Source organism: Plecotus auritus (assembly GCF_963455305.1).
Source record: "Plecotus auritus genome assembly, chromosome: 6".
In the NCBI taxonomy this organism is placed as follows: domain Eukaryota; kingdom Metazoa; phylum Chordata; class Mammalia; order Chiroptera; family Vespertilionidae; genus Plecotus; species Plecotus auritus.
In genome coordinates, this window is record NC_137773.1 from 55,549,075 (window position 1) to 55,573,808 (window position 24,734).

At 41.1% G+C, this 24,734-nt stretch overlaps 1 protein-coding gene across 3 annotated transcripts; it reads left to right on the forward strand.

Annotated features, from left to right (window-relative positions):
• Window positions 1–1,046: 1,046 nt before the first annotated feature.
• MMAA (metabolism of cobalamin associated A) lies at window positions 1,047–24,734 on the forward strand. Of its 3 annotated transcripts, none has more exons than XM_080672323.1 (7): window positions 1,047–1,072; window positions 10,365–10,864; window positions 14,785–14,907; window positions 17,834–18,004; window positions 21,132–21,217; window positions 23,043–23,192; window positions 24,350–24,734. In XM_080672323.1, exons 2-7 carry the CDS (start codon window positions 10,423–10,425, stop codon window positions 24,644–24,646), a joined length of 1,269 nt encoding a protein of 422 aa, XP_080528449.1. In that variant the 5' UTR covers window positions 1,047–1,072; window positions 10,365–10,422; the 3' UTR covers window positions 24,647–24,734. The 3 variants fall into 3 exon arrangements, with proteins under 3 accessions (XP_080528449.1, XP_080528450.1, XP_080528448.1); XM_080672322.1 differs by having other exon boundaries at window positions 1,065–1,330; XM_080672324.1 differs by lacking the exon at window positions 17,834–18,004.

Consider the following 24,734-nt stretch of genomic DNA (forward strand, 5'->3'; position numbering starts at 1 on the left):
TAGTTGACGAAGGCCTAACTCCTCACAAATGTATGCAACTATGCAAATCATATGTGAAGACTGGGGTCTCAGTTCCAGATACTAATTATAATATAGCCCCCACCTTTTCTATTGGCCATAACGTGATCCTTGCTATTGCCCATCGATGCTGTCATGGTTACATTACACACCAAACATTCTGGAGACATCAGTTTTGCTTAAAAATCCCAGAACTCAGATAAAATTCAGGTTTTACTACTTATTACGTAATCTAATAGGTTTTCAAAATATTAGTTACCATTCTGCCCTGCCGGGAGGTAGCAAATATTTAAGTATGTTCGTTTTCATCTCCATTTCTGGCGAGAGCCTTTCCCCTCAGATGACCATCCGAAGGAAGTGAGCGCGGGTCCTTGCTTTTGGTGCAAGTTAAGAAATTTAATCTATACGAATGGGTGACTTTTAAAAGAAAAAACTGAGGCTTTCAACCTTTAAAAACCACGTCAGGGTTAAAAAATTTGAGTTATATTTCGGCGGCACGTTGAGTATTTAGGCTGGAAATTGCTTTGCGGAGTCTAAGTCTTCTTAATCTCATCAGCTTGTCCAACGTCCCATGTCTCTCCCTCGACCCGAAACTTTAAGATTCTCGGGAGCGGAAGGCGGAGGTCTGCGTATGCGGATCCCGGGCTGGACTCTGGCTCGGTCTCCCCGGCATCGCCAAGCGCCAAGGCCGGGAGGGGATGAACGTGCCCCTCGAGCCCGGCAGGAGAGAGATCCAATCTGCACTTGCAGAAAAGCAAAAGCCCCCGGAAAGGCCGTAAGCCGCCTCCCCCGCTCCACTTAGCGACAACTTCCCGGCCCCCGGCCACAGTCCCGCGGGCCGTCACGTTACACGTCCCCGCCACACGCCGGAATCCCGCGGCCACGTCCGCCGGGACCCTGGCCACGCCCCGAGCTGCCACTCGGCTCCCAAGCGCCCGGCAGTGGGCGCTGCGCCTGCGCGCCGCGGAGAGCGCGGGGCGGGGCGAGGCGAGGCGAACCCGGTCGGCGGAAGAGGCGGGGCCGGGGCGGGGCTGCACTTCCGTGGCCTTGGTGGGTGAGTATGGGGCGGGGGTTGTGCGCGGCTGGAGCCGGTCCGCTGGGGGTGCCCAGTCGACTTCGGGGGCGCCCCCTGGAGGATCTGGGGTGGGGGAAGGAAGAGAAGAATATTGAATGGGGTGATGTGTTGTGTGCGGATGTGTGGACGGGCAGGCGTCAGCAAAATGGCTCAAAGCTTCGGAAGGTTCCCTGTTTGTTTCTCCTTAAGAGGGACATGCTCTGAAAACAGTGTGCAAGTTTTCATCACTTGGGGCAGGTTTGTGAGCTTACCGTTGTGCCACAGTAAGGCGGCTCGCCCCTTGCCGCTGCCAAACCCGGCGAGGGGTTTACCGTAGCGTGGGTCCATGAAAAGCACGATAGTCCAGTGTAGCTACTGCTAGAGGTAAAATTAAAACTCGTATGAAGTGAAATCCAGAATATAACAGGGTTTAAACAGGACCTGGATCTGTCAAATACTGTGCCCCGGCACGGGCTAAGTCTCTTTCAGCAAGCGTACTGTATTCAGATAATTTGCATTTCTCATTAGAAATCGAAAGACAACCTGTACCAAATGATATTTCTTTAAAAACTTTCTTACGAGTTGTACCCTAGTACACATACTTTTCGAAAACAAAATTAAAGAAAGGCTATATCTTTTCCAAGTTGATAGAAAACCAAACGTTTCCTGAAGGTCTGTGCAGGTTCTAAATCATTTTGGGGTCGTCCAGGATGCCCAGAATATTCTTCTATGTAGTAAGCACTTCACATCATTTTTTGTTTAACGCAATAAGAATTAAAAAGAAAAACAGAAACAGTTCAGTTCTTTGAAGGCTTGTATTCTATTAGAGACAAAAATAAACATGTGAAAAGTTACATGACCATAAGAAAAGGGAGTCATGGTTTGAGATATTCAAAGTTGCCTAAAGAAAACCTGTGCTTGCCTTGGAAAGTGGTGGTGAGTGCTTGAAACATTTGCCTCTCAGCTGATTGTTGCCATGTGGGAACAATCCCCAACACAAGCTGAAAGTATATATTTCTATGTAATTAAAAAAAAATTTAAATGTTATTGGCAATCAATTTACTCACACCCCCTTTATGAGCCAGGAACAGGCAATTTGTGATTTCTGTAGATTATCACCAGAGTATTCAGAAATAATTGGTATTGAATGAGGAAAAAATTCCTAGAAACGGATTATTAGGTAAGGATTTAGGAAAACAGTGGGATTTAAGCTGGGTCAGACAGGAGAGGTGTCTTAGAGGGGAGAGGACAAAAGGTGAGTAAAATCTCAGTTGGGAAAGTAAGTAGAGATAATGAGTAAACTTTCCTTGGAATAGGTCTGAGAAAGCAAGTACAGTAACTGGAAGAAAACTGGTTTGGGAAACTACAGTGCCAGACTGGACTTTATTCTAGGTCAGTGGTTCTCACATTTGAACATACATCAGAATCATCTGGAAGGCTTATGAAAGGAGATTGCTGGCCCCCACCTGGAGAATTTCTGATTGAGAAGGTCTGGGGTGGGACCTGAGAATTTCCCTTTCTCATCAGTTCTCAGTTGATGCAGATGCTGCTGGTCTGGGACCACACTTTGAGAACCACTGTCCTAGGGTGGGGAACCGTTGGAGGAATATTTTTTTAAATAAATCTTTATTGTTCAGATTATTAAAATTGTTCCTCTTTTTTCCCCCCATAGCTCCCCTCCACCTGGTTCCCACCCCACCCTCTGCCCTTACCCCCCTCCACTGTCCTCATCCATAGGTGTACGATTTTTGTCCAGTCTCTTCCCGCACCCCCCACACCCCTTACCCCCGGGAGAATTGTCAGTCCACTCCCTTTCTATGCCCCTGATTCTATTATATTCACCAGTTTATTCTGCTCATCAGATTTTTTATTCACTTGATTTTTAGATTCACTTGTTGATAGATATGTATTTGTTGTTCATAATTTTTATCTTTACCTTTTTCTTCTTCTTCCTCTTCTTAAAGAATACCTTTCAGCATTTCATATAATACTGGTTTGGTGGTGATGAACTCCTTTAGCTTTTTCTTATCTGTGAAGCTCTTTATCTGCCCTTCAATTCTGAATGATAGCTTTGCTGGGTAGAGTAATCTTGGTTGTAGGTTCTTGCGATTCATCACTTTGAATATTTCTTGCCACTCCTGTCTGGCCTGCATAGTTTCTGTTGAGAAATCGGCTGACATTCATATGGGTGCTCCCTTGTAGGTAACTAACTGTTTTTCTCTTGCTGCTTTTAATATTCTCTCTCTGTCTTTTGCTCTTGGCATTTTAATTATGATGTGTCTTGGTGTGGTCCTCTTTGGATTCCTTTTGTTTGAGGTTCTCTGCGCTTCCTAGACTTGTAAGTCTATTTCTTTCACCAGGTGAGGGAAGTTTTCGGTCATTATTTCTTCAAATAGGTTTTCAGTATCTTGCTCTCTCTCTTCTTCCGGCACCCCCATAATTCTGATGTTGGTACGCTTGAAGTTGTCCTAGAGGCTCCTTACACTATCTTCATATTTTTTGATTCTTTTTTCTTTTTGCTTTTTCAGTTGAGTGTTTTTTGCTTCTTTGTATTTAAAATCTTTGACTTGATTCTTGCGATCCTCTAGTCCGCTGTTAGATCTCTATATATTATTTTTTATTTCAGTCAGTGTATGCTTAATTTCTAGTTGGTCCTTTTTCATATCCTCGAGGGTCTCGCTAAATTTATCGGCCCTTTCTAGAAAATTCTTGAAAAACCTTATAACCATGGTTTTGAACTCTATATCCAGTCGTTTGCTTTCCTCCATTTCTTTCATTTGTGATCTGTTTCTTTGTCTCCGCATTTTGGCTGCTTCCATGAGTTGATAGAGTGGCTTTGTGTGCTAGGTGTCCTATAGGGCCCAGTGGCTCAGCCTCCCCAGTTACCTGAGGTGGACACTCTTGGTGCATCCCTTTGTGGACTGTGTGCACAGTCTTATTGTAGTTAAGCCTTGATGTTGGTATCACTGGGAGGAATTGACCTCCCAGCCAATTGGCTGTGAGGATCAGCTGTGTCTACACTGGGAGAACTTCTATTCTGGAGACACCCTTATGAGACAAGACTTGCAAAAGCTTCTGTGCTCAGCTTGGATGGGGCAGAGTCTCAGGGCTGAGCAGATAACAATGGTTTCCCATCAGCCCTGCCCTAAGAGGCCCCTGTGTCTCAGTGTCCCGTGGTAATCGCTGCAAGCACCTCTGAGAGAAAGCCACCCTCGAGTTCTGCCCGCTGCCAGACAGTCCAGTTTCTCCCTGAATGAGTCTGGGTTCCCAGAGTCTGGCCCGGAACTGGAGTTCAGCACAGTCAGGAGCTTTTGTCTCCCTCCTGCTTGAGAAAGCCAGCTGCGTAATCAGTTGCCAGTCCTCTTGGCGAGCGTCTCTGTACTCTGCCTTCTGCAGCTCCTCTGAGTCTCAGTGTGCTTTTCTCTTTCCTTCTAGTTGTAGAATTTCCACTCAGCCAGCCTTCCTGTGGTTCTGGATGATGTCCATTTTGTCTTTTAGTTGTACTTTTGAAATTGTTGTGCGAGGCAGCAGTTTAGGTGTTTACCTAAGCTGCCATCTTGGTTTTTCCTCCCCCGTTGGAGGAATTCGATGTGGATAATAAGATCAATCACATTCATGGTTCAATACGAATCTTACTGTGAAGTCCAACACAGGAGACTGGAGAGAGAGAGAGAGAGAGAGAGAGAGAGAGAGAGAAAATTCCTTACAGTTAATTAGCACCTGTTTGGTGCTAGGCTCTCTCATGCACACTATTTCATGTGATACTCACTGTGACCTTGATGTGTTGGTCTTAATATTTTCATATGGAGAGTGGTAGAGGTTGCCCAGGTTGCCTAGGCTAATGTAGGAGCTCCCTAAAACTAGTTCAGTTTTGGACTAAGGTAGTAGCAGCAGAAACGAAAACATTTAATGGTGATGGAATTTAGAAAAATAGAGACTTCCCAAGTAGATTGAAACCTAAAAGTAAAAATCGGGAAAAGTGATAAAGGTAAAATGGACAGGGAACTTGAGAATCTTCCCTGCATGAATTCAGTGTGTGTTCTGTGTTACTCTTACTATATAACAATGACCTATTTAAAAGTTGCTTATTTAAAAAGTCATCCTGCTCTACCAAAATTTCCTGAAATTATATGAAAAGGAGAAAGTAAAGCCTTCTTTGAGCCTTCTTTGGAGGTGGTGGGAGATGCTGAATAGATTAATGGCATCTGGCAGCTTATCTTCAAATCAAAAGTGATTAGCATTGAGAAATGGAAACACATGGTATAACACTGCATTGACTGTATGAACTGTGCTGTGCCTCAGACACTGACCTAATGTATTGATTTTGGAAATCCTGTATGCTTTTACTTGCCAGAGTAGTTATTGAAATTGAAAATATTAATTGGATCAATTTCAAGACAAATATCCCAAGTCAGACTGGCTGCTGCTGAGCAAATTTTTAATGAAGAAAAATATCCATATATTGAAACCAGACTTTAAAAAGAAAGTTCTTAGAATAAATACATATTTACTTTAAAGTCTAGAAAAAATGTATGTATTCAAACATCGATTGACTGAATAATTAACGTAATGGAATTATTGACCCGTACAAAGTTATAGCATACATTCATTCATTTATTCAGTGAGCAGCTAGGCAAGACTGATTTTAAAAAATGATCACAAAACAGTGTGATCATTGCTATACTAGAGGGATGTGACTGGTATGTGGTGACAGGAGACAGGAGTGACAACTGAAGGGGCATAAAAAGGAGTCCAGGGAACTGCTGTAGATAAGTGCTAGTATGGAAGGTGAGTTAATAATGGTCGTAGAGATGGCTGTAGTAGATTGGGGTTTTTCATTAAGGTTGTGCCCATTGGGAGGTTGCAGTCTACATTTAAAAAGTAGAGTAGAAAAAAGACAAGGTGTGTCACATGTAATAGGGGTATGTGAAGTTTTGTGAAACTTGTTTCAGTTATATGACTCTCTGTTGACTGATGTGAGTGTATTTCTCGCTATGGACTGTGGTCAAAGTTTAAAAGCCATTATAGTAGAGAAATGTGGGAATGAGGTTGGAGAGAAGGGAATGGATATAAAAGATATTTTTGGGGAGAACAAATGTGAATCTTAAAATGCTGCTGTCCATAAGAACCCTCTAGTAGGGGAAGAGGATGCACTTACCAACCCATTTCATTATTTTTGCCCACTTGATGCTTTCTATTGTGTATTAATACATTGACATTCTGGTTTATTAGGAATGGCAGAGCTTTGAGGTGTCTTACTGAATGTTGTAAATGCTACAAAATTTCTCTTGTATTTTGGTAGTGCTCAGCTTAAAATCATAGATAGGATGAAACTATATTCCCAGGAATCCTGGAAATTCATTGAAACAGATTGATTTGATTATTGGCCAAGTTCTTTAATTTGTTCCCATAAGTAGGAATAGATACTTAGTTACACAAGCAGGTGGGAAGTCCTCCCTACCTCTGTGATTTTGCCACTCCAGTAGACTTAGTCTGTTGTGCCTGTGACATATATATAAGGCTAGAAAATTGCTCATACAGGCTGAGTTATATTGGCTTTTAAAAAATTTATAGACTCCTTTAAAGTCTGATTGGTTAAGTTAATTGGTTCAAATATGTTATGCTCTTAGTTATCAGGTGTGAATTATTCTTCGTGGAGCAAAAAACACTAAACATTTTTTTAGAAACTTGGTCTGTTCTGTCATCTAATATATTATTGAGATCTCCTACTGATAAGGTTTACACAGAAAATGTAAACAGCCTGCCATCATCATTCCGTATTCAAAAGGAAAGGGTTATTTGGTGTTCCTTTGATGTGACGTGACACCACTCCTCTTTTTATACAATAATCTAGAGTTGAAACCCATAGTTTTTCCCAAGTTCTGCCACTAGTTGAGAGGCCTTGGTTAGTCATTGTGACCTTCCTGAGCCGCCCTGGTAAAACAGAATCTCATCTGTGTAGTGAGGCTTAGCTGAGGAAATGCATGCACAATGTCTCACACATAATAAACATTCAATAAAAGGCAGCAGCTGCTGCTCTGCCATTCAGATGGTCCACAGATTTTGGGGCACCAAGAAAATCAGTCCCCAGGGAGAGATTTGAAGGTATAAAAAACCTAGAACTATGTACATCTGGATAGCTTTTTGGTTTGGGCAAAAGAATGGAGTAAAATGGTATCATCCTCAGAAAAGATTAGCATAGCCACTGCACATGACATGCAAATTGATGAAGCATTCCATATTTTTTAGGACTGTAATATTAAACTTTTTTTTAAAAAAAAAATGGTATCCTTTTCCTGTCTCTTTTCACTTAAAGACCTTTTAAGATTTGTGTTGGCATCAAAGGGCATAGAACTTTACAATCCCAAACTATGATAAACTCTTCAGTATAAACCAGTGGTCGACAAACTCATTAGCCAACAGAGCGGCAAACCAGGGCTCACGAGCCGCTGTTTGCTGACCACTGGTATAAACCATAAACTTGCCAGATGGCTGACATAGATTTTTCTGAGAAAGATTGCAATTAAATTGTAAGAAATCACTATTTTAAATGTTAGAGCAATCTATGTACTATTCATTAGATGATTTTTATTTGCCTTATTTACTTAGGGAATGTTATTTGCTTGCATCATCATAAGTGGGCATATTTTCACCTAATAAAGCTCTTGTTGTTGGGCTTTATTCCTTATAAACTTGTCTTTCTGTTTTGGAAAATTAATGTAAAAGATACCTTGATTCAAAACAGGGAATTTAGACAGTAGAATATTTTTAGTCAGGATTCTTGGGTTAAGATTATTACTCAAATTTTTCTTTGTAGTATGGTAGATCAACATAAAGTAGATAGAGTATCCGTTCACCAACCTTTAACAAAAATTAGTAAACAGTTACCATGTGCCAAGCATTGTGCTAGATCCTGAGGAAATCAAGAAGAAGATCTCGTCCTTTCTCTGGGAGGATTATCAGCTGGGACGAGGGATGAGATTTGGTGAGAGAGATCTATAAATAGATAAATTAGAACACAAGAAGACAGATACTGTACCTGAGATGTGAGTAAAGGCTTTGGAGCATTGATGGCCTAGGTAAGGTGGGGGAAGAGTATTTTAGGAGAGGTGATATTTGAACTAAGTAGGAATTTGGCAGGCAAGAAAGTAGAAGATATGCATTCCCAGACATCTATTTTTGTTGTAGCATATAGGTGGTTTTTTAAAAAAAACTACCATGGTTTAAAATGGTTACTAGCCATTAAGATGATGATTCTGATAGGACCTCTGTGTATAGAAACATAGCTAAAACATGGTTATCACTTTTTTCACTTTTCACGTAGTTCTTTTTACTAGGTGTTTGAGTATATAGGCTAATTTATATCTAATTTAGAAAATGTCATATAAATATACATTGATTGGATACTGATGGTCACAATAACTGGTTAAATTAGGGACTCATCAAGTTTGATTTTCATAAAGAAATCTAAATGCAGAATAAAGAAAGTTATAAGTGATGGCAAAGATAAAAATTAAGTCATGAATAATTATTAAATATTTCTCATTAAAATTATAAAAATTCTAAATTTTATCTTAAAGAGAGTTTTATTAAACATAGCAACTGTATTTTGTTTGTTTTAAATGTCCTTTTGAGTGTTTGTGTCAAGGGTAGTAATGAATGTTTTAAAATTATTTTTTAGAAACATTTTTACACATTTTTAATACATTATCCCTTTAGAATAAGACTACTTTTGTACAAACAGAAGACATTATTTTTTCTCCCACCCATACAGAAAAATGACGAGCAGTTTTTGTTCTAATAAACAAACGTAAAACATTTCTTTCTTTTCCCAATAGAATGTTATTTTGCTAAAACTATTTTTGTGTTGATTGGCCTTGAATTACAATTTAGATGTACTTTGGAGTAATAAAGTAATTTTATTTCATTGTGCCATGAGGTACTTAAAAACCAAAATTTTCAAGTAATCATAAACCCAAACTTGGTAGGCAATATGTAAGTTTTTGTTTGCCACTGCAAACTTGGTCTATGGCCTAATTTTTTACTAAGTTTTGTAAATTGGTATAATAATAATAAAAGCTAACATTTATTGAGCTCTTACTGTGTGCTAGGCACTGTTCCAAGCTTTTTACATGAACTCATTCCATTCTCACAGCCATCCTATTCTCTTACCTCTTCTCTTACAAGAAAGTTGCGGCACAGAGTGGTTAATTAAGATGCCCAAGGTCATAATAGCTTAAGTGGCAGAGAGTTACTGAGGTTCATAACTTCTGTATTTTCCTGATTCTCAGCATGCTGAGCTTTCATTGTCTAATATAGTTTGAAGTGGAGAAGGTCAGTAAATTGAAGGATCCTCAACTAATCCCATAGTGGTTCAAACTTTAATATGCTTACATAAAGAGATTCTGATTCGTGGGGCTGAGAAGATGCATTTTAAATAAGCACCAGGAGGTTCTGACTATATTTTGAGATACACTGATCTGGTTGGAATACAGTCCTCACAGCTCATTTCACATGAAGGCTTTTTGTCATTTGTGTGTGTATGTTAGACCATCCTTTGCAAATATCTGTGTTACAGAGTGAGTCTATTAAGTACATACTCTATCTAAATTTATACCTCAAGTGCCTGCACTACTAGTCACATATATTGTGCTGAGACTAGCTCTCATCAGAGGAATTTTTTTAAGAAAACATTTTGGCCCTGGCTGGTGTGGCTTGGTTCAGCATTGTCCCGTGCTTCAAAGTCACCACTTAGATTCCATGTCAGGGCACATGCCCACATTGCAAGTTCCATCCCAGTTAGGGATGTTTCTTTTCTCACATCAATGTTTCTCTCTCTCTCTCTAAAAAGAAAACCAAACAGAGAAATTAAAAAATATATATATTTTGAATGAGCTTCAGAACAGGGTTTGATCTGAGAAAATTGTTAAGGTGAATATAAGATCTGTAGTCAGAAGAAAATAAGCATGATGTAAAATTTCTGCCCTAATGTTTTTTTTTGTGTGTGTGTGTGTGAATTTGTTTCCTGTTTAAAAGAAAATATGTATATATATATATTGGCCTTCACCATATAGCAGTAGTTCCATGATTTGGGTTATTCAGAATATTCACTGTAGGCAAGGAGGGGTCTTCTCTCTTAAGATTGGTAAGAAACTTTCACCCATTTGTACTACCAAGAACCCTGATTATGTGTGTTTTAGAATATAGCAAAAACACTAAACCTTGTAATTTTACTACTTCAGCATCTTAATTGTATGTTGAACTGGCAAAAATATGTTGTTGTTGTTTTTAGGGTGTTACAAATCACATTGAGCCAAAAAAGTCCAGTGTTTTCTTCAGCTACAAACAAAATGAATATCCCAGTGCTGCTACATCCTCACCAGTGCTTCCTGAAAGGCCTTTTGCGAACACCTTTCCGACGTTACCACTTCATCTTGCACTCAAGAACTCATCTCGGATTAGGAGGCCCATGTGCTCGGCCCTCTGATTCTCTTGGACTTCCTTGTACAAAGTGGATGCTGCTGTCAAATGGTTTAAAGAGACAGTTATGTGTACAGACAACCTTAAAGGAACATACAGAAGGACTTTCTGATAAAGAACAAAGACTTGTGGATAAACTTTATACTGGTCTAATCCAAGGGCAAAGGGCCTGCTTAGCAGAGGCCATAACTCTTATAGAATCAACTCACCACAGGAAAAAAGAGCTGGCCCAGGTGCTTCTTCAGAAAGTATTGGTCTACCACAAAGAACAAGAACAATTAAATAAAGGAAAACCACGGGCATTTAGAGTGGGTCAGTCTTTTCTTTTTCTTAATCTGTCCAGGAAATATTTTTCTAAGTTTTGTATATATAAAAAAAAGTCTAAATATTTTGCATTCTAAGGGGGATTTTTCTTTTCAGAACTTCGTTAGGAATTTTTTTTTATTGTCTAACGTTTTACATATGTCTCCTTTTTCCCCGCTTGACACTCCTCCCCCCCACCCCCAGCCATTCCCACCCTGGGCAAGCCCCCACCGCCCCAGTGTCTGTGTCCATTGGTTATGCTAATATGCATGCAACAACTTTGGTTGCTCTCTAACCCCCCCACCTCTCCTGCCATTTGTCTCTGGATCTATTCTTGTTCATCAAATTATGTTGATCATTATATCCCACATATGAGTGAGATCATGTGATACTTATCTTTCTCTGACTGGCTTATTTCGCTTAGCATAATGCTCTCCAGGTCCATCCCTGCTGTTGCAAATGGTAAAAGTTCCTTCTTTTTTATAGCAGCGTAGTATTCCATTGTGTAGATGTACCATAGTTTTTTAATCCACTCATCTGCTGAAGTAGGTTGTTTCCAAATCTTAGCTATTGTAAATTGTGCTGCTATGAACATAGGGGTGCATATATCCTTTCTGATTGGTATTTCTGGTTCCTTGGGATATATTCCTAGGAGTGTGATTACTGGGTCAAATAGGAGTTCCATTTTTAACTTTTTGAGGAAACTCCATACTGTTCTCCACAGTGGCTGCACCAGTCTGCATTCCCACCAGCAGTGCACGAGGGTTCCTTTTTCTCCTCATCCTCGCCAGCACTTGCCAGTTTGTTGATTTGTTGATGATAGCCATTCTGACAGGTGTGAGATGGTATCTCATTGTTGTTTTGATGTTAGGAATTTTAAATGTTTTTTCACTGTAAATATTAGTGTTGGTATATTGAAAAAAGATTTCTGGCCATTTGAACCAGGCTCTGTATTTTAAAAGAATAACATAAGGCCCTGGCCAGGTGGCTCAGTTGGTTGGAGCATCATCCCATACACCAAAAGGTCGTGGATTCGATTTCCAGTGAGAGCACATACCCAGGTTGCAGGTTTGATGCCCAGTCAGGGTGAGCAGGGGAGGCAACCCATCAATGTCTCTCTCACATCGGTGTTTCTCTTTCTCTCTTAAAAAAAAAAGAATAGCATAAGTTTTCTATTAGCAAGAATTTTGTTATGTCTCCCAGACAGAAATATGAATAGGAAGAACTGTTTATTAGTTTATTTCTTTGTCTTGGTAGTCCTTCAGCTTATTGGTCTAGAGTAAATTCCCAATTTTTGTGATATCAATTATAATAATCCTTGTCACATTTTAAAATTCTACTTCTTGAAGGTTTCATTAGTCTTTCTTTAGGAAAGTTTCACTTCTCTCAGGTACTTTTGTTAGAGTTTTTGGGAGTGGTTTGGCTCCAAGCACAACCATCTCATTACCAAAATGTATTTTAAAGTGGAGACCATATTTATTTGCTGTCTGAAAATATTAAATGTTCACTTGATTTCTTGAATAGTTGACTTGTTTCTGTAATTGCACATAAGCTTGTTGTATTTTTGAAATTATGCATTTTAAAAACAATTTAGATATGTTTAACCATCAGGATTTAAGCAAGTCAGTTTTGGGTGGCATGAGAGCTGTCCATGATGGCAAACTAGGTGATTCCAACCAACCCTCTCACTAAAAATAATTTACAGTGGTGGGCAAAGTGCAGAGATTTTGTGAGGAATGAGTTAAGTATACTTAAAAATTGACTGACATTACATTACACTTTCATGTTTCAATTTATTGGTGATATGGGGACTAAAACCTTTTAATTTTTAGGGTAACAGGACATAAATGCTTTAAAGATAATTTTAAAAAGAGTGTTACTTTTCACACATCTTACATCTTATTCTTCTGCCCTCACTGAGGGAGCTCGCTCTTTGAGAATACTACACAGGGTGTTAATAATCTTTATGCAGACAAACTAGCAAACTCCCAAAGAAATTTTAGTGATGACAAAGTATTTATCTCTTAGGCTTTAAAGAGTCTTCGACGAAAAAATGTCCCAGAAATATCTGGTGTTAACCAGTAACTCACATGTGACTGGCAGCTCGCCATTTCTCAGTGCCTTTTGGGTTCTTCCGTTTTGCTCTTAGGAGGCCGGATAAACCTGTGTCTTTGTTGCAGTTTTTATTCCCATTATAAATAAAAGCAACAAATGTTTATTGAGCACCCATAGAGAGGTTTAAGACAGAGACCTGCCCTGAACCAAGCATGCTATATATGCCATACATACTTTTGAATATAGTTACAATTAAATGCTTATGTTTTATATACTTTATTGAGCATCCACTTATATATCTTTTACTTTATGCCACGAGCTGTTTTAAACATATTGTCAAAATTAATTCATCTAATCCTTGTAACAACCTCAAGAGATAGGTGCTATTACATCCATTTTATTGCAGCACATCCTTAGGTACAGAAGGGTTAAGTAACTTACCCAAGATTACATAGCTTATCAAAGGCAGAACTAGAAAGAGAACTGGCCCAGTGGCTCCTGAGTTTGTGCTCTTACCTGCCATGCTTTACTAACTCTGCAAGTAGGGGAATTCCCTTCCTCCCTCCCTCCCTCCCTCCCTCCCTCCTTTCTTCTCTCTCTCCCTCCCTCCCTTCCTTTTATTCAGTAAATATATATTTTTATTTAAATGTAGTTGGTTTACAATCTTATAGTAGTTATATTAGTTTCAAGTACTCAGTTTCAATGTAGTGATTCAACAATTTTATACCTTACAGTGTGATCACCCCACTAATTCTAGTAATCATCTGTCATCGTGTAAACTTATCACAATATTAATGACTGTATTCCCCTTTTCCTTTTCACTCATCCTCCCATCCTCTCCCCTCTGGCAAGCAACCATCCCTTTGGTCTCTGTTTCTATGAGTCTGTTTTTTGTTTTTTTAGTTTTGTGTGTGTTTTTTGTTGTACTTTTATTTTTAAAGATTCCACATATAAATGAAACCATACAGTGTTTGTCTTTTTCTGCCTGACTTATTTAACTTAGCATAATACCCTCTGCTTTTCTAAAGACAAATTATTTATTTTCAGGATTCAGTTTATATTATGCTAGAGGCCTGGTGCACGAAATTTGTGCACTCGAGGGGGGGTCCCTTAGTACAGCCTGCACCCTCTCGCAGTCCGGGAGCCCTTGGGGGATGTCTGACTGATGGCTTAGGCCCGCTCCCCACTGGCAGTCGGACATCCATACCACTGCTGTGGAGGTGGGAGAGCTCCTGCCACTGCCGCTGTGCTTGCCAGCTGTGAGCCCAGCTTCTGGTGCACTAACCACAAGGGGGCAGCTCCTGCACTGAGCGTCTGCCCCCTGGTGGTCAGTGCACATCATAGTGACCGGTCGTTCCACCGTTTGGTCAATTTGCATATTGGCATTTTATATAGGATTCTTTGAATTATGGGTGAAATGGGAAAAATTTATAAGTAGAAAATTATTTTCTCAATCACTAGCAATTCCTAGAGTAATGAGTTATTTTTTTCCAACAGGAAGATAAAGTGTACAGAATATGGGTAGGTGGAGTAACTACTGATCATGATGAGAGGTAGGCAGATGTTGTAGAAGTTCAGCAAATTAATAACATAGGTGATGAAGTCTGTCCCAAAGATCTACATTATAGTAAAAAGGAGATCACATTTTGTAATTTTAAAAAGCGAATTTGGTGAACATAGGGAACTCAGAATGGTTTCCTTCCTATATCTCTATTACTTAGGAACTAGATAGATAAATGGATTTTTGTTTACTGCTTTCGGAAATGTTAAAATACAATAATGGTTTTAATAAATTAGGAGAAACAGAAGGAAGTTAACATTTTAATAGAAATCATCATTTATTTTATTAAATCACAAGATCTCTTTCACTGTAGGATTGTCTGGGCCCCCTGGTGCCGGAAAATCAACCTTTATAGAATATTTTGGAAAGATGCTTACTGAGAGAGGGCACAAATTGTCTGTGCTGGCTGTGGATCCTTCTTCTTGTACCAGTGGTGGTGAGTATTGCCAACTCTTCTTAAATTGTAGAGCAGGGGCTTGGGGGGCTCCCTGTTACAAGTTAGTGGGAATTGGCACAGTCAGGTGACTTCTACCCGCTAGCTGAGTTTGGCCTCACTGAAGGAAGGGAGTTCTGGGGGTGAGGTGGAGGCTGAAGGAGGTACTGGGCTCTATAGACCAGGTTAGGCCAGGACTGGCCTGCGTACTTAGAGAACTAGGAGAACAATGCCACAAATTGAAGATAATTAAAAGCAAATTTCATCCCTTTGTTTATCACACCTGAGGTTACGCCCCTCTTCCCTCCTGTTTTTCCTGGCTGCATCAGCTTCTACACAATTCAGAAAATGGGTCCTTCCTCATTCGTTATTTTCCTCTTATTGTAACATTTCTTAAGCTTAAAAAAAAACAACACAAAAAAAACCCCCCACCTTATAGCTTTATAACTTGTCACTTGTTTACATGACATGTTCAGTTGAACAGAAAGCTCTTAGAGGGCCCATGTGGTATCCCGCTGTCCCGCTACAGCACTTAGCATAGTTCACTGCACAGGGTGCTCGCTCAGCAGTTACTTACTGATTCGAGGTCATGCAGTCACTCAGTTTAATTTGCAGCACATCAGAGATAAATGAATAAAGGTGGTTCTGCAAAGGATCATTTAAGGAAAACATAAAGCATTCCATACAAATAGGAAAGGTTTTTCTTCTCTTACCCCCTTGATGATTTAAGCTTCTCACGTTACAGTTACCCACTGAACAAGTATTTCAGTGCCTACTATAGGTGACGCATTGTGCAAGGAAGTACTGTATCGTCTAACAGTGAATAAGACACAGTCCTCCTGGCCTTATGGGGCTTTATTTCTTATGAGAGAAACATAGGCATTTACAAAGTAGTGTGTGTTGTGAATGAGGAAGTACCGTGTGCTTTGTGTGGAATTGTTTGCTTTGTATTCTGTGGGTTTAAGGCTAAAAAGTGAAGAGAATATAGTAATATTTCTGGGGCTTTATATTAATAGAGAGGTTGACAACAATTCATGTTACCACCCATTGAGAAATTTGGCTGAGAACATTCACAGTTTTTGATTCACTATAATAAAAGATTAATTATAAAATAAAATTTATGTTCACGAGGTTAAGATAAAATTCATATCAATGTAGTGTCTTCTTTACAGTCCAAGAACTTTGTTAAAGGTATATACCTGAATGAAGAATTTTTTACAGTGGCCCTCATTTCCATATAGGTGAGAAGGCTACCCTCCGTTCCCCACCCCCCATAATACTCTAGAATACTTGCAATAGCAAAAGAAAATAATAGCTTGGGGCAATACTAGCAGAAATGGTGACATAAAATAGTCTGATCCAAGTTGCGTAGCTATGTGGCTCCTGACCTTTCTCAAACCCAAAATGAGGGTCCCCTTTCCCAGGTAAAACAAAATATAAACATTGAAAGAAAAAAAATAAACAGAGATACACAGCATACTATAAGTACAGATTTCTACCTCATTACTACAACAGTATATACATTTGAAAAATAGCATTACATTAAGGTTTGAGAAGCAAACCTTGTGCTTTGCATTCACGTACCTCCAGTAGCTTTGAGACCTCCCTAAGGGCCTGCACCCAACAGTTTTGGATTCACTGGCAAAGACAATTACATGGGAGAGTAATTTCATAATGTGGAGTTAGTGTGTTAGGATCTATAGGATAGTGATTTCACGTATAGCTTTGGCAGATTGTTGACTTACAGAGAGGATTTCATGCAGAAAATTACTTTAGAAAGAAGTTTCATGTGCAGTAAATAAGTTAGTTGAGACATGTGGTGAGTCTATGCTCCAGAATTAGAACCCATGAGAACTCTACACTGGGACCATAAGGGAAAAGATCGTGTTTTTAAGCAAGTTCTCAATGTTTAGCATCAACTTTATGTGGGAAAGTTTGCTCTTAGGCAGAGTGAAAATTAAAATTCAGGTTAGAACAGCACTACATTCTCAGATGTTAATATGTGGCTAAAAGAAAGATGTTCAAGGTGATTTCTGTAGTTCCAGGGCTTTCTGTCCTGCAGAATTTGCAAATATTGATGTTTGCCAAAATACTGCAGTAAATCACCGTAGGAATTAAATTAATTGCCTACTGTGAACAAGCATTCAGCATACAAAATATGTAAGACATGCTCCTGTGGGCGGGGAGCTGACGTTACAGCCGGGCTTCTCCACCTTGGCACTGACATTCCTGGTGTCAGCAGCTATCCTGCATTGCAGGATGCTTAGCAATATCCTGGTCTCTACCCACCCAGTGCCACCAGCACCCTAACCCCCAGTTGTGACAAGTAAAAATATCTTTAGGTATTGCCAAATTTCCTCTGGGGCAAAATCACCCCCAGTTGAGAACCATAAACATAATGTTAAGACGACAGTAAAGAAACCACCCTGGCTGGAATGCAAGATTGGTTTGGGGCCTAGTGGAAGCTGAAATTGGACAGGCCGTGTCAGGCTGAAGAACCTGCATTTGAACCATTAATCCAGGGTTAGGGAATGTCCGGCGAAATCATTTGGTCTGGTCCTGTCAAGGCATTAGGGGTGGGTTAATTAAATGTTTGATCAAATACAGCAGGGTAATTTTTAAGTTGAGAATTTTGTATGGCCCTTGAGTGATGTTATAAATATCCAAATGGCCCTGGGCAGAAAAAAGGTTCCCCACCCATGCTCTAGTCAGTGGGAAGCCATTATAGGTTTTGATGGGCTAGAAATGCTAAAAAAAAAAAAAAAAAAAAAAAAAAAAAAATTACTTGGAGAGCATTGTATACACTATGTGGGGGGAAAGCTCAATGATATGAAATACAATTTGAGGTTTTGGGAGAAATGTCATAAAACATTGGCTCATTGATCACAGGCCCTTATAGGTGTTCCATGATTGTAACTGTGTGTTTTAGGTTCACTGTTGGGGGATAAAACCCGAATGACTGAGTTATCAAGAGATATGAATGCATATATCAGACCATCTCCTACTAGAGGAACTTTGGGAGGTGTGACAAGGACTACTAATGAAGCTATTCTGTTGTGTGAAGGAGGGGGATATGACATCATTCTTATTGAAACTGTAGGTGAGTGTGATTTTCTGCTTCCTAACAAAATACTGTTCCAATGAACTCTGTATAAAGATGAGTGACAACTAATTTCATTGGTTATTCAGCAGATATTTACTAAAAGCCTAATTAAATTCAAGATATCTCAGACTATATAGAGATATGAATATATAGGCTATAATCCTGCCCTTAGAAGAAAAATAAGCCATGTATCTGGATAACTGTTGCACAGGTGATGGGTTGTGAGTGTCAGAGAAGACCTGTGCCAGGATAACCTACGGAAACGGTACTTTAACATGACACCTATTTTGTTTAAGCACATTTCAGATGTCTGCAATGTCCACTAACAAAATTATTATAGTTGGGTGCCTGTTGAATACAGGGCCCTGGTTATTTCATTTTTATATCCCTATTGCATAATTTTATGTGATGAAAATACTGAAATAGAAACCCAAGGAATTAACATTCTTATGGAGAGACCATCTATTATGTTACTGTATGATAAATGTTTGTGACACAACCTGATTCAGATTTGGGGTATCAAGGGAGACTTCCAAGAGGAGGTGACAATTGAACTCAGTCTTGAAGGAAGGATTAGAGTTACATAAAGTATGGGCTAAAGGGCATTTGCAAAGATAGAGGAGCCAGGGAATGTGGCCCATTCAGAGGACGGAAGTGTGCTCAGGATGCTTAGAGCAGCGTGCATGAAGACTGGATGTGAATAGAGATGGAGCTGTAGGCTATGGACCTCTACCATCTGAGGCTGGATGGAGGGAAAGTTGCCCTAGTGGTAACAGGAGAATCCAGAGAGAAGAGGACCCTAAAATGCCTGGTTGGTGTGGCTCAGTAGTTGAGCATCGGACCATGAATCAGGAGGTCACAGTTCAGTTCCCAGTCAGGGCACATGCCTGGGTTGTAGGCTTGATCCCCCATGGGGGGCGTGCAGGGGTGGACCAATCATTGTTTCTCTCTCATCAATATTTCTATCTACCTCTCTCCCTTTCTCTCTCTAAAATCAATAAAAATATATTTAAAAAAACCCCAAACCTCGAAGTTGCATTTGGCTGCTTGTCCTAGAGACTCAAAATAACTGATTCAAATGAGAAAGAGGTGTATTTTTTTTGAAAATAAAAGAAGCTTGGAGGCAGGTGTCCTGAGCAGATGTGGGGGCTCTACTGTGCCCTCAATGCCCCATTCTTAGCACTTGGTTCCCAAGGTTGCTCATGGTTCAAAGATGGCTGATGAAGCACTACCTGTCACATCCATGTTCCGAGTAGAAGGAAGGAGAAGGGGGATAAGGAAGGGAGAAGGCAGGCAGAATAGTGTACACCTTCCTGGAAACCCCATCTAATGACTTGCTTCCGCGTGTTTATCACTTGTAGCTGAAAGGCGGTCTGGAGAGAGAATATGGTCTCTCACCAGGTCCATGGTCTCCTAGTAACACTGGGGCCAGGAAGTAGGGAAGAATAAATGCTGAATGGACAACTGCAAGTCTCTGCCACACTGAGGAAGGAGAGGGTTTTGAGAGTAGTTTAGTGGAGCGGGTGATGTGGAAGTCCCATGTAAGTGGATTGAGATTAATGTGAAGTAGTCAGATGAAGACAGTGAGCATGTATTGCTTTTTTTTTTTTTTTTCTACAAATTTAGCTCTATAGAGAAGGTGGGAAATCTGGTGATGATTGGAGGAGGTTGAGAGATTTGGTCTGTTTTTGTTTGGTTTGGTTTGGTTTGCAGATGAGAAAGACTTGAGTACAATTTACATGATGTGCTGAGGGACAAGAGCCTGTAGACACAGCAAGGTTAGAGACAAAGCAGAGTGGCCCCAGAGGAGGGCAGAAAAGAGGGCCCTATCGGCCAGTGCTTGTAATGCTGGGAATGCAGAGGAAGCAGGAGGCAGAGCTTGTTTTGCATATGCTGATTTGTGGATGGGGAGAGGGAGCAGCTGGAGGGTGAGAGGGAGAAGCTGGAGGGTGAGAGGGAGAAGCTGGAGGAGGGAGGAAAAAGCTGGAGGGTGAGAGGCAGAAGCTGGAGGGGAAGTTTGAGAAGCTGGAAGGAGAGAGGGAGAAGCTGGAGGGGGAGAGGCAGAAGTTGGAGGGGAAGTTTGAGAAGCTGGAGTGGGAGGGAAAAGCTGGCAGGGAGAGGCAGAAGCTGGAGGGGGAGAGGAAAAGCTGGGAGGGAGAGGGAAAAGCTGGAGGGTGAGAGGGAGAAGTTGGAGGAGGGAAGAAAAAGCTGGAGGGGGATAGGCAGAAGCTGGAGGGGAAGTTTGAGAAGCTGGAGGGGGAGAGGCAGAAGCTGGAGGGGAAGTTTGAGAAGCTGGAGGGGGGAGGGAAAAGCTGGGGCGGGGGAGAGGCAGAAGCTGGTGGGGGGAAGGAGGAGCTGGAGGGGGAGAGGCAGAAGCTGGAGGGGAAGTTTGAGAAACTGGAGGGAGAGAGGGAGAAGCTGGAGGGGGAGGGGCAGAAGCTGGAAGGGAGAGGGAGAAGCTGAGGAAGTTCTTGCTGTCATTTCACTGTGCAGTAGGTACCAGAGTCGTCATCATGTGGAGAGATTATGGGACACTGACTGTTTGTATGGCCACTGTGAGAAACGGGAAGGAGCTGACTGAGGGTTTTTAGGGGCATTGCTTTTGCAGGGCCGTGAGGAATTTGCAGGAGACATTGGTACCCATGAACTTATAGTAGTGCTTTAGATCCTCACTTGAGCAGTTTCTCCAGTGTGCCTATAGAGGCCAGATAACCACACTGATCCTTAGGGTAGGGGTTTGCAGGGCTGGTGTAGAAAGATGAGAAGGCAAGAAAACGTATTGGCAGGCATAGTGCAGGTTAGAATCACATCGCTCAAGCTGCTCACTAATGAAGGGAAACCAGGAGAGAGCCACAGGAGTGAGGAGGGAGTGGAGGCCTCGGGGTTCCCCATTCTTTTAGAGACTGAGACTAATGAGAAGGACAGGAGAGACAGGAAGGATGACAGGTGTGCTGTAGGGTGAGATGTGTAATAAGTCCTGCAGAGGTGGGTGTTTAAGAGGGGGATTGGGTTGAGAGGCTGATTGAATGAGTGAATGAAGTGGAATGGAAATGATGGTCATTGTAGTTGAAAAAGTCAAATTACTGTGAACATTTTAGTGTATGGTTGTGATTTAAAATTTCAGGTGTGGGTCAATCGGAATTTGCCGTTGCTGATATGGTTGACATGTTTGTTTTACTGCTGCCACCAGCAGGAGGGGATGAATTGCAGGTAATTGTTTTGACTTTTTCCTCCCTAAAACACAAAGCATACTTCTCTGAAAGTGCAAGTTTCAAATGTGGATTTTGTTTTTGTTTTTTTGTAAATTAAGTTGATATTAGTGTGGGGAAAGAAACAGTAGCATTCACATTGGCTGAAATACTTGTCAAAGGCAGATTCTGTATATTCTTCCCAACTGTAGTAATAGAATTTATGACCTTGAGCTAATGATATAACTTGGATGTTTTCACATGGAACATGGGAGTGATGTAGTATATGGGCAGCTCCGACAGGAAGGGACCACTGTCACATGGTGTTTGTAGTACATTTGGCTCAGAAGTTCCTCATGAGATACCACTTTGATTTTTATCGGGATCCCACTACCATGGTTTATGAATTGTAAAATAGGATTCTTGCTTTCCTCCTGCAATTCAAATCCGGCACTGACCACCTGGAGCTGGCAGCCTACCCAGGTGGAGGGCACCGTCCTCCAGAAGATGCCCTCACTCCAGACACCAGCAGCAGGCCTGGGGGTTCCCAGCCCACCCGCGGCTCTGACCAACTGGCCACAAATGGGGGGGGGGGCTCCCCCACAGGTTTGATGATTAACTAGCATGACTCATAGAACTCAGGGAAGCACTGTATTACAGTCACAGTTTTATGATGATACAAATCAGGAGCAGCCAAACGAAGAGACACAAAGAGAGGTCTGGAAGGGTCCCAAACTTGAAGCTTCTCTGTCCTCAGGACACATTCCCTCCTGGCACATTGATGTGTATCTCCTGCCAGGGAGTTCACCTGTGCATCAGTGTCTGGAGTTCTTATTAGGGTTTCTTTATATAGTCGCACGCCATTCACCGAGTCATTGTCCACATGACTGATCTCAGTCCCCAGGCCCTCCCCCACCCCCATCCTTCCCCAGAGGTCAGGCCCAAGCGTCCAATCCTCTCATCACAAAGTTGCCCTTTCCGGTGTGGGCAGTTCCCATTCTGAACTCAGGAATAGTCCAGGCACCCATGGAATAACACAGACACGCCTGTCACTCAGGAAATTCCCAGGGTTTAGAGGTTACTTCCCAGAAACCTTGGACAAAGAACAGATAAATTCTTTATTATATAGTACCTCCCTCCCAATTGTATAATTTTAAAAAACAATGACAGCAGACTATGGATGCTGCAATCTAGAAACATTAACTTAGACTTAATCATTGAAAATTACATTTAAAAATATTTGAAAAGAAATATTGATCTTAGATAGAAAAATCTACATTTTCCAAATAAGGTTTGGCCTTAGATTTCCAGTGTTTTTATGCGATGTAATTTAAATCAAGAGATTGAGGCATTTTTAGCCATCAGGTTATTTTTCCTCAACAGCAAATTAGAAAAAACAACGCTGTGTACATTTAAGGAAAACTTCACAGACTTTGTTTCCAGAAACAGATGTGGTGACAGATGTTTTCTGCTCAAGCACCTCAATGATGGGTGCTTTTGCATCTTGCATTGTTAGCACATGAGAAGAATCCTTCACCAGACAATGTGCCTGTCTCCTGCCATGTGTCTTGATGACTTAGCTACTCTAATTCTGAATGCATTTCAGCAGGTTAGGCTCTAAACTGAAAAGAGGCATTACAGATTACTTTCATATCCCAGGAGGTGATGCTTTTGAGTAATTTCTGTCAGTAATTGTGATTCCTGGTACCCAGGGCTTGGGAAGGTGCAGAGAAGACATTAGTTAATGAAGTGTACGACTTTCAAAACCTTAGTACCCATAGTTGTCCCATTTGTTTGCTGCAATTAAATATTTCTGATAAATCACTTCCTTCTCCTTTTCTCTTCAGGGTATCAAAAGAGGTATAATTGAGATGGCAGATCTGGTAGCTATCACCAAGTCTGACGGAGACTTGGTTGTGCCAGCTCGGAGGATACAAGCAGAGTATGTGAGTGCGCTGAAATTACTCCGCAAGCGTTCAGAAGTCTGGAGACCAAAGGTGAGCTTACGCTCCATTCTGCATTTTTCACGCTGAGTACACTGGGCATGTTAGAGGATGGAAGTCCCCAGCTAGACATATAATCAGTCTTTGCTTGTATGTAAAATTATGAGTATGTAGTCATGATTTTAAATATAATTCTTTAACCACTAGATGCCAACAACTAGATGTGAGGTGATAGATTAGATTGCTTAATGCTTGACCTGAGCCATTTGGAAGTGATAGCAGATCCATTCCGAAAGGAACCATCCTTAAGATTATGGAGTAATTAATGATTTGATGATCTATTATAGAGTTTGAGTAAGACAGAAAAGGCTTTTGAAGTGATAACTTCCCATTATGCTTGGTGGGTGCTGTTTTCAATTAGGGAAAAGAAAAAGGAAAATCCTGTAATAAGTGATGCAATAATATTGACGTGGGCAGCTTTATCTGCAGGAGGACTCTGTTATTAAAGACTAAACTAGCCCTCGCCAAGTGGCTCAGTTGGTTGGAGCAAAGTCCAGCACACCAAAAGGTTTCGGGATTGCTCTCCAGTCAGGCTGCATACGGGAGACAGTCCATCAATGTTTCTCTCTCTCTCCCTAAAAATCAATACAAACATATCCTCAGGTGAGGATTGAAAAAAAGACTAAGCTGTAATCACTGTAGTGAGAACAGTGATGACATAGTTACCTTTAGCTCCCAGCCTCCCCCAGTCACGTGTGTGTTGGTCCAGAGCAGTCAGGTGCTAGATGTTCTGCTCTTAACATTTGCTGAATCAGGCAACTTGGACAGAGTTGCTCAACTGGGTTTCATTTTCTGGCACTCAGGCCTCAAAGAAACCTACCTAGCAAGGCCCTTCTCATCCTTGCGACCCTCTCACAGTTTCCCAGGATGCCTCTGAAGACCATCTGAGCAACCCTAAATCCAAATAAATCTCTGGGCTAGAAAACTTGACCTTGAATCAGTAATTCATTTCTGCTGTGCACTTAGGAATCCTAGTAAGTTACCTCGGTGTATTTCCCAGTATATTAACTTTGACACATCAATAAAATGTCTCCTCCTTGCCATTGCTTCGGTCCTTAGACTGTAAGTATGAATTGGCAAGTGTCAGAGTCCCATGAAAGTGTGTTCTATCATTTTAAGTAACACAGTTCTGGTTTTTCCCTTTTCAATAGGTAGTTCGTATTTCTTCCAGAACTGGAGAGGGGATCGCTGAGATGTGGGATAAAATGAGAGAATTCCAGGACCTGATGCTTGCCAGCGGTGAGCTGACATCCAGACGACAGAAGCAGCAGAAAATCTGGATGTGGAACCTCATTCAGGAGAGCGTGCTAGAACTTTTCAGGACCCATCCCACCGTGCGGGGCCAGATTCCTCTCCTGGAAAGGAAGGTGCTCAGCGGGGCCCTTTCCCCAGGGCTAGCGGCAGACTTGTTGCTGAAAGCTTTTAAAGCAGAGACTAATGAGATGTAGGCTACACGGTAATTGTACATATTGTTTCATAAAGTATTTTAATATTAAAAGTGATTCTTCTGTGGTGCCCTCGGCCTCCCTATTTGTG

Bases quoted from the DNA above. Each gene is read 5' to 3' on its own strand.
- MMAA (XM_080672322.1), top strand. From the start codon at position 1,197: ATGTGTTGTGTGCGGATGTGTGGACGGGCAGGCGTCAGCAAAATGGCT. The intron at 1,331-10,364 runs GTTTGTGAGCTT...TGTTGTTTTTAG, and splicing joins GTTTTCATCACTTGGGGCAG to GGTGTTACAAATCACATTGA. The intron at 14,908-17,833 runs GTGAGTATTGCC...TGTGTGTTTTAG, and splicing joins TTCTTCTTGTACCAGTGGTG to GTTCACTGTTGGGGGATAAA.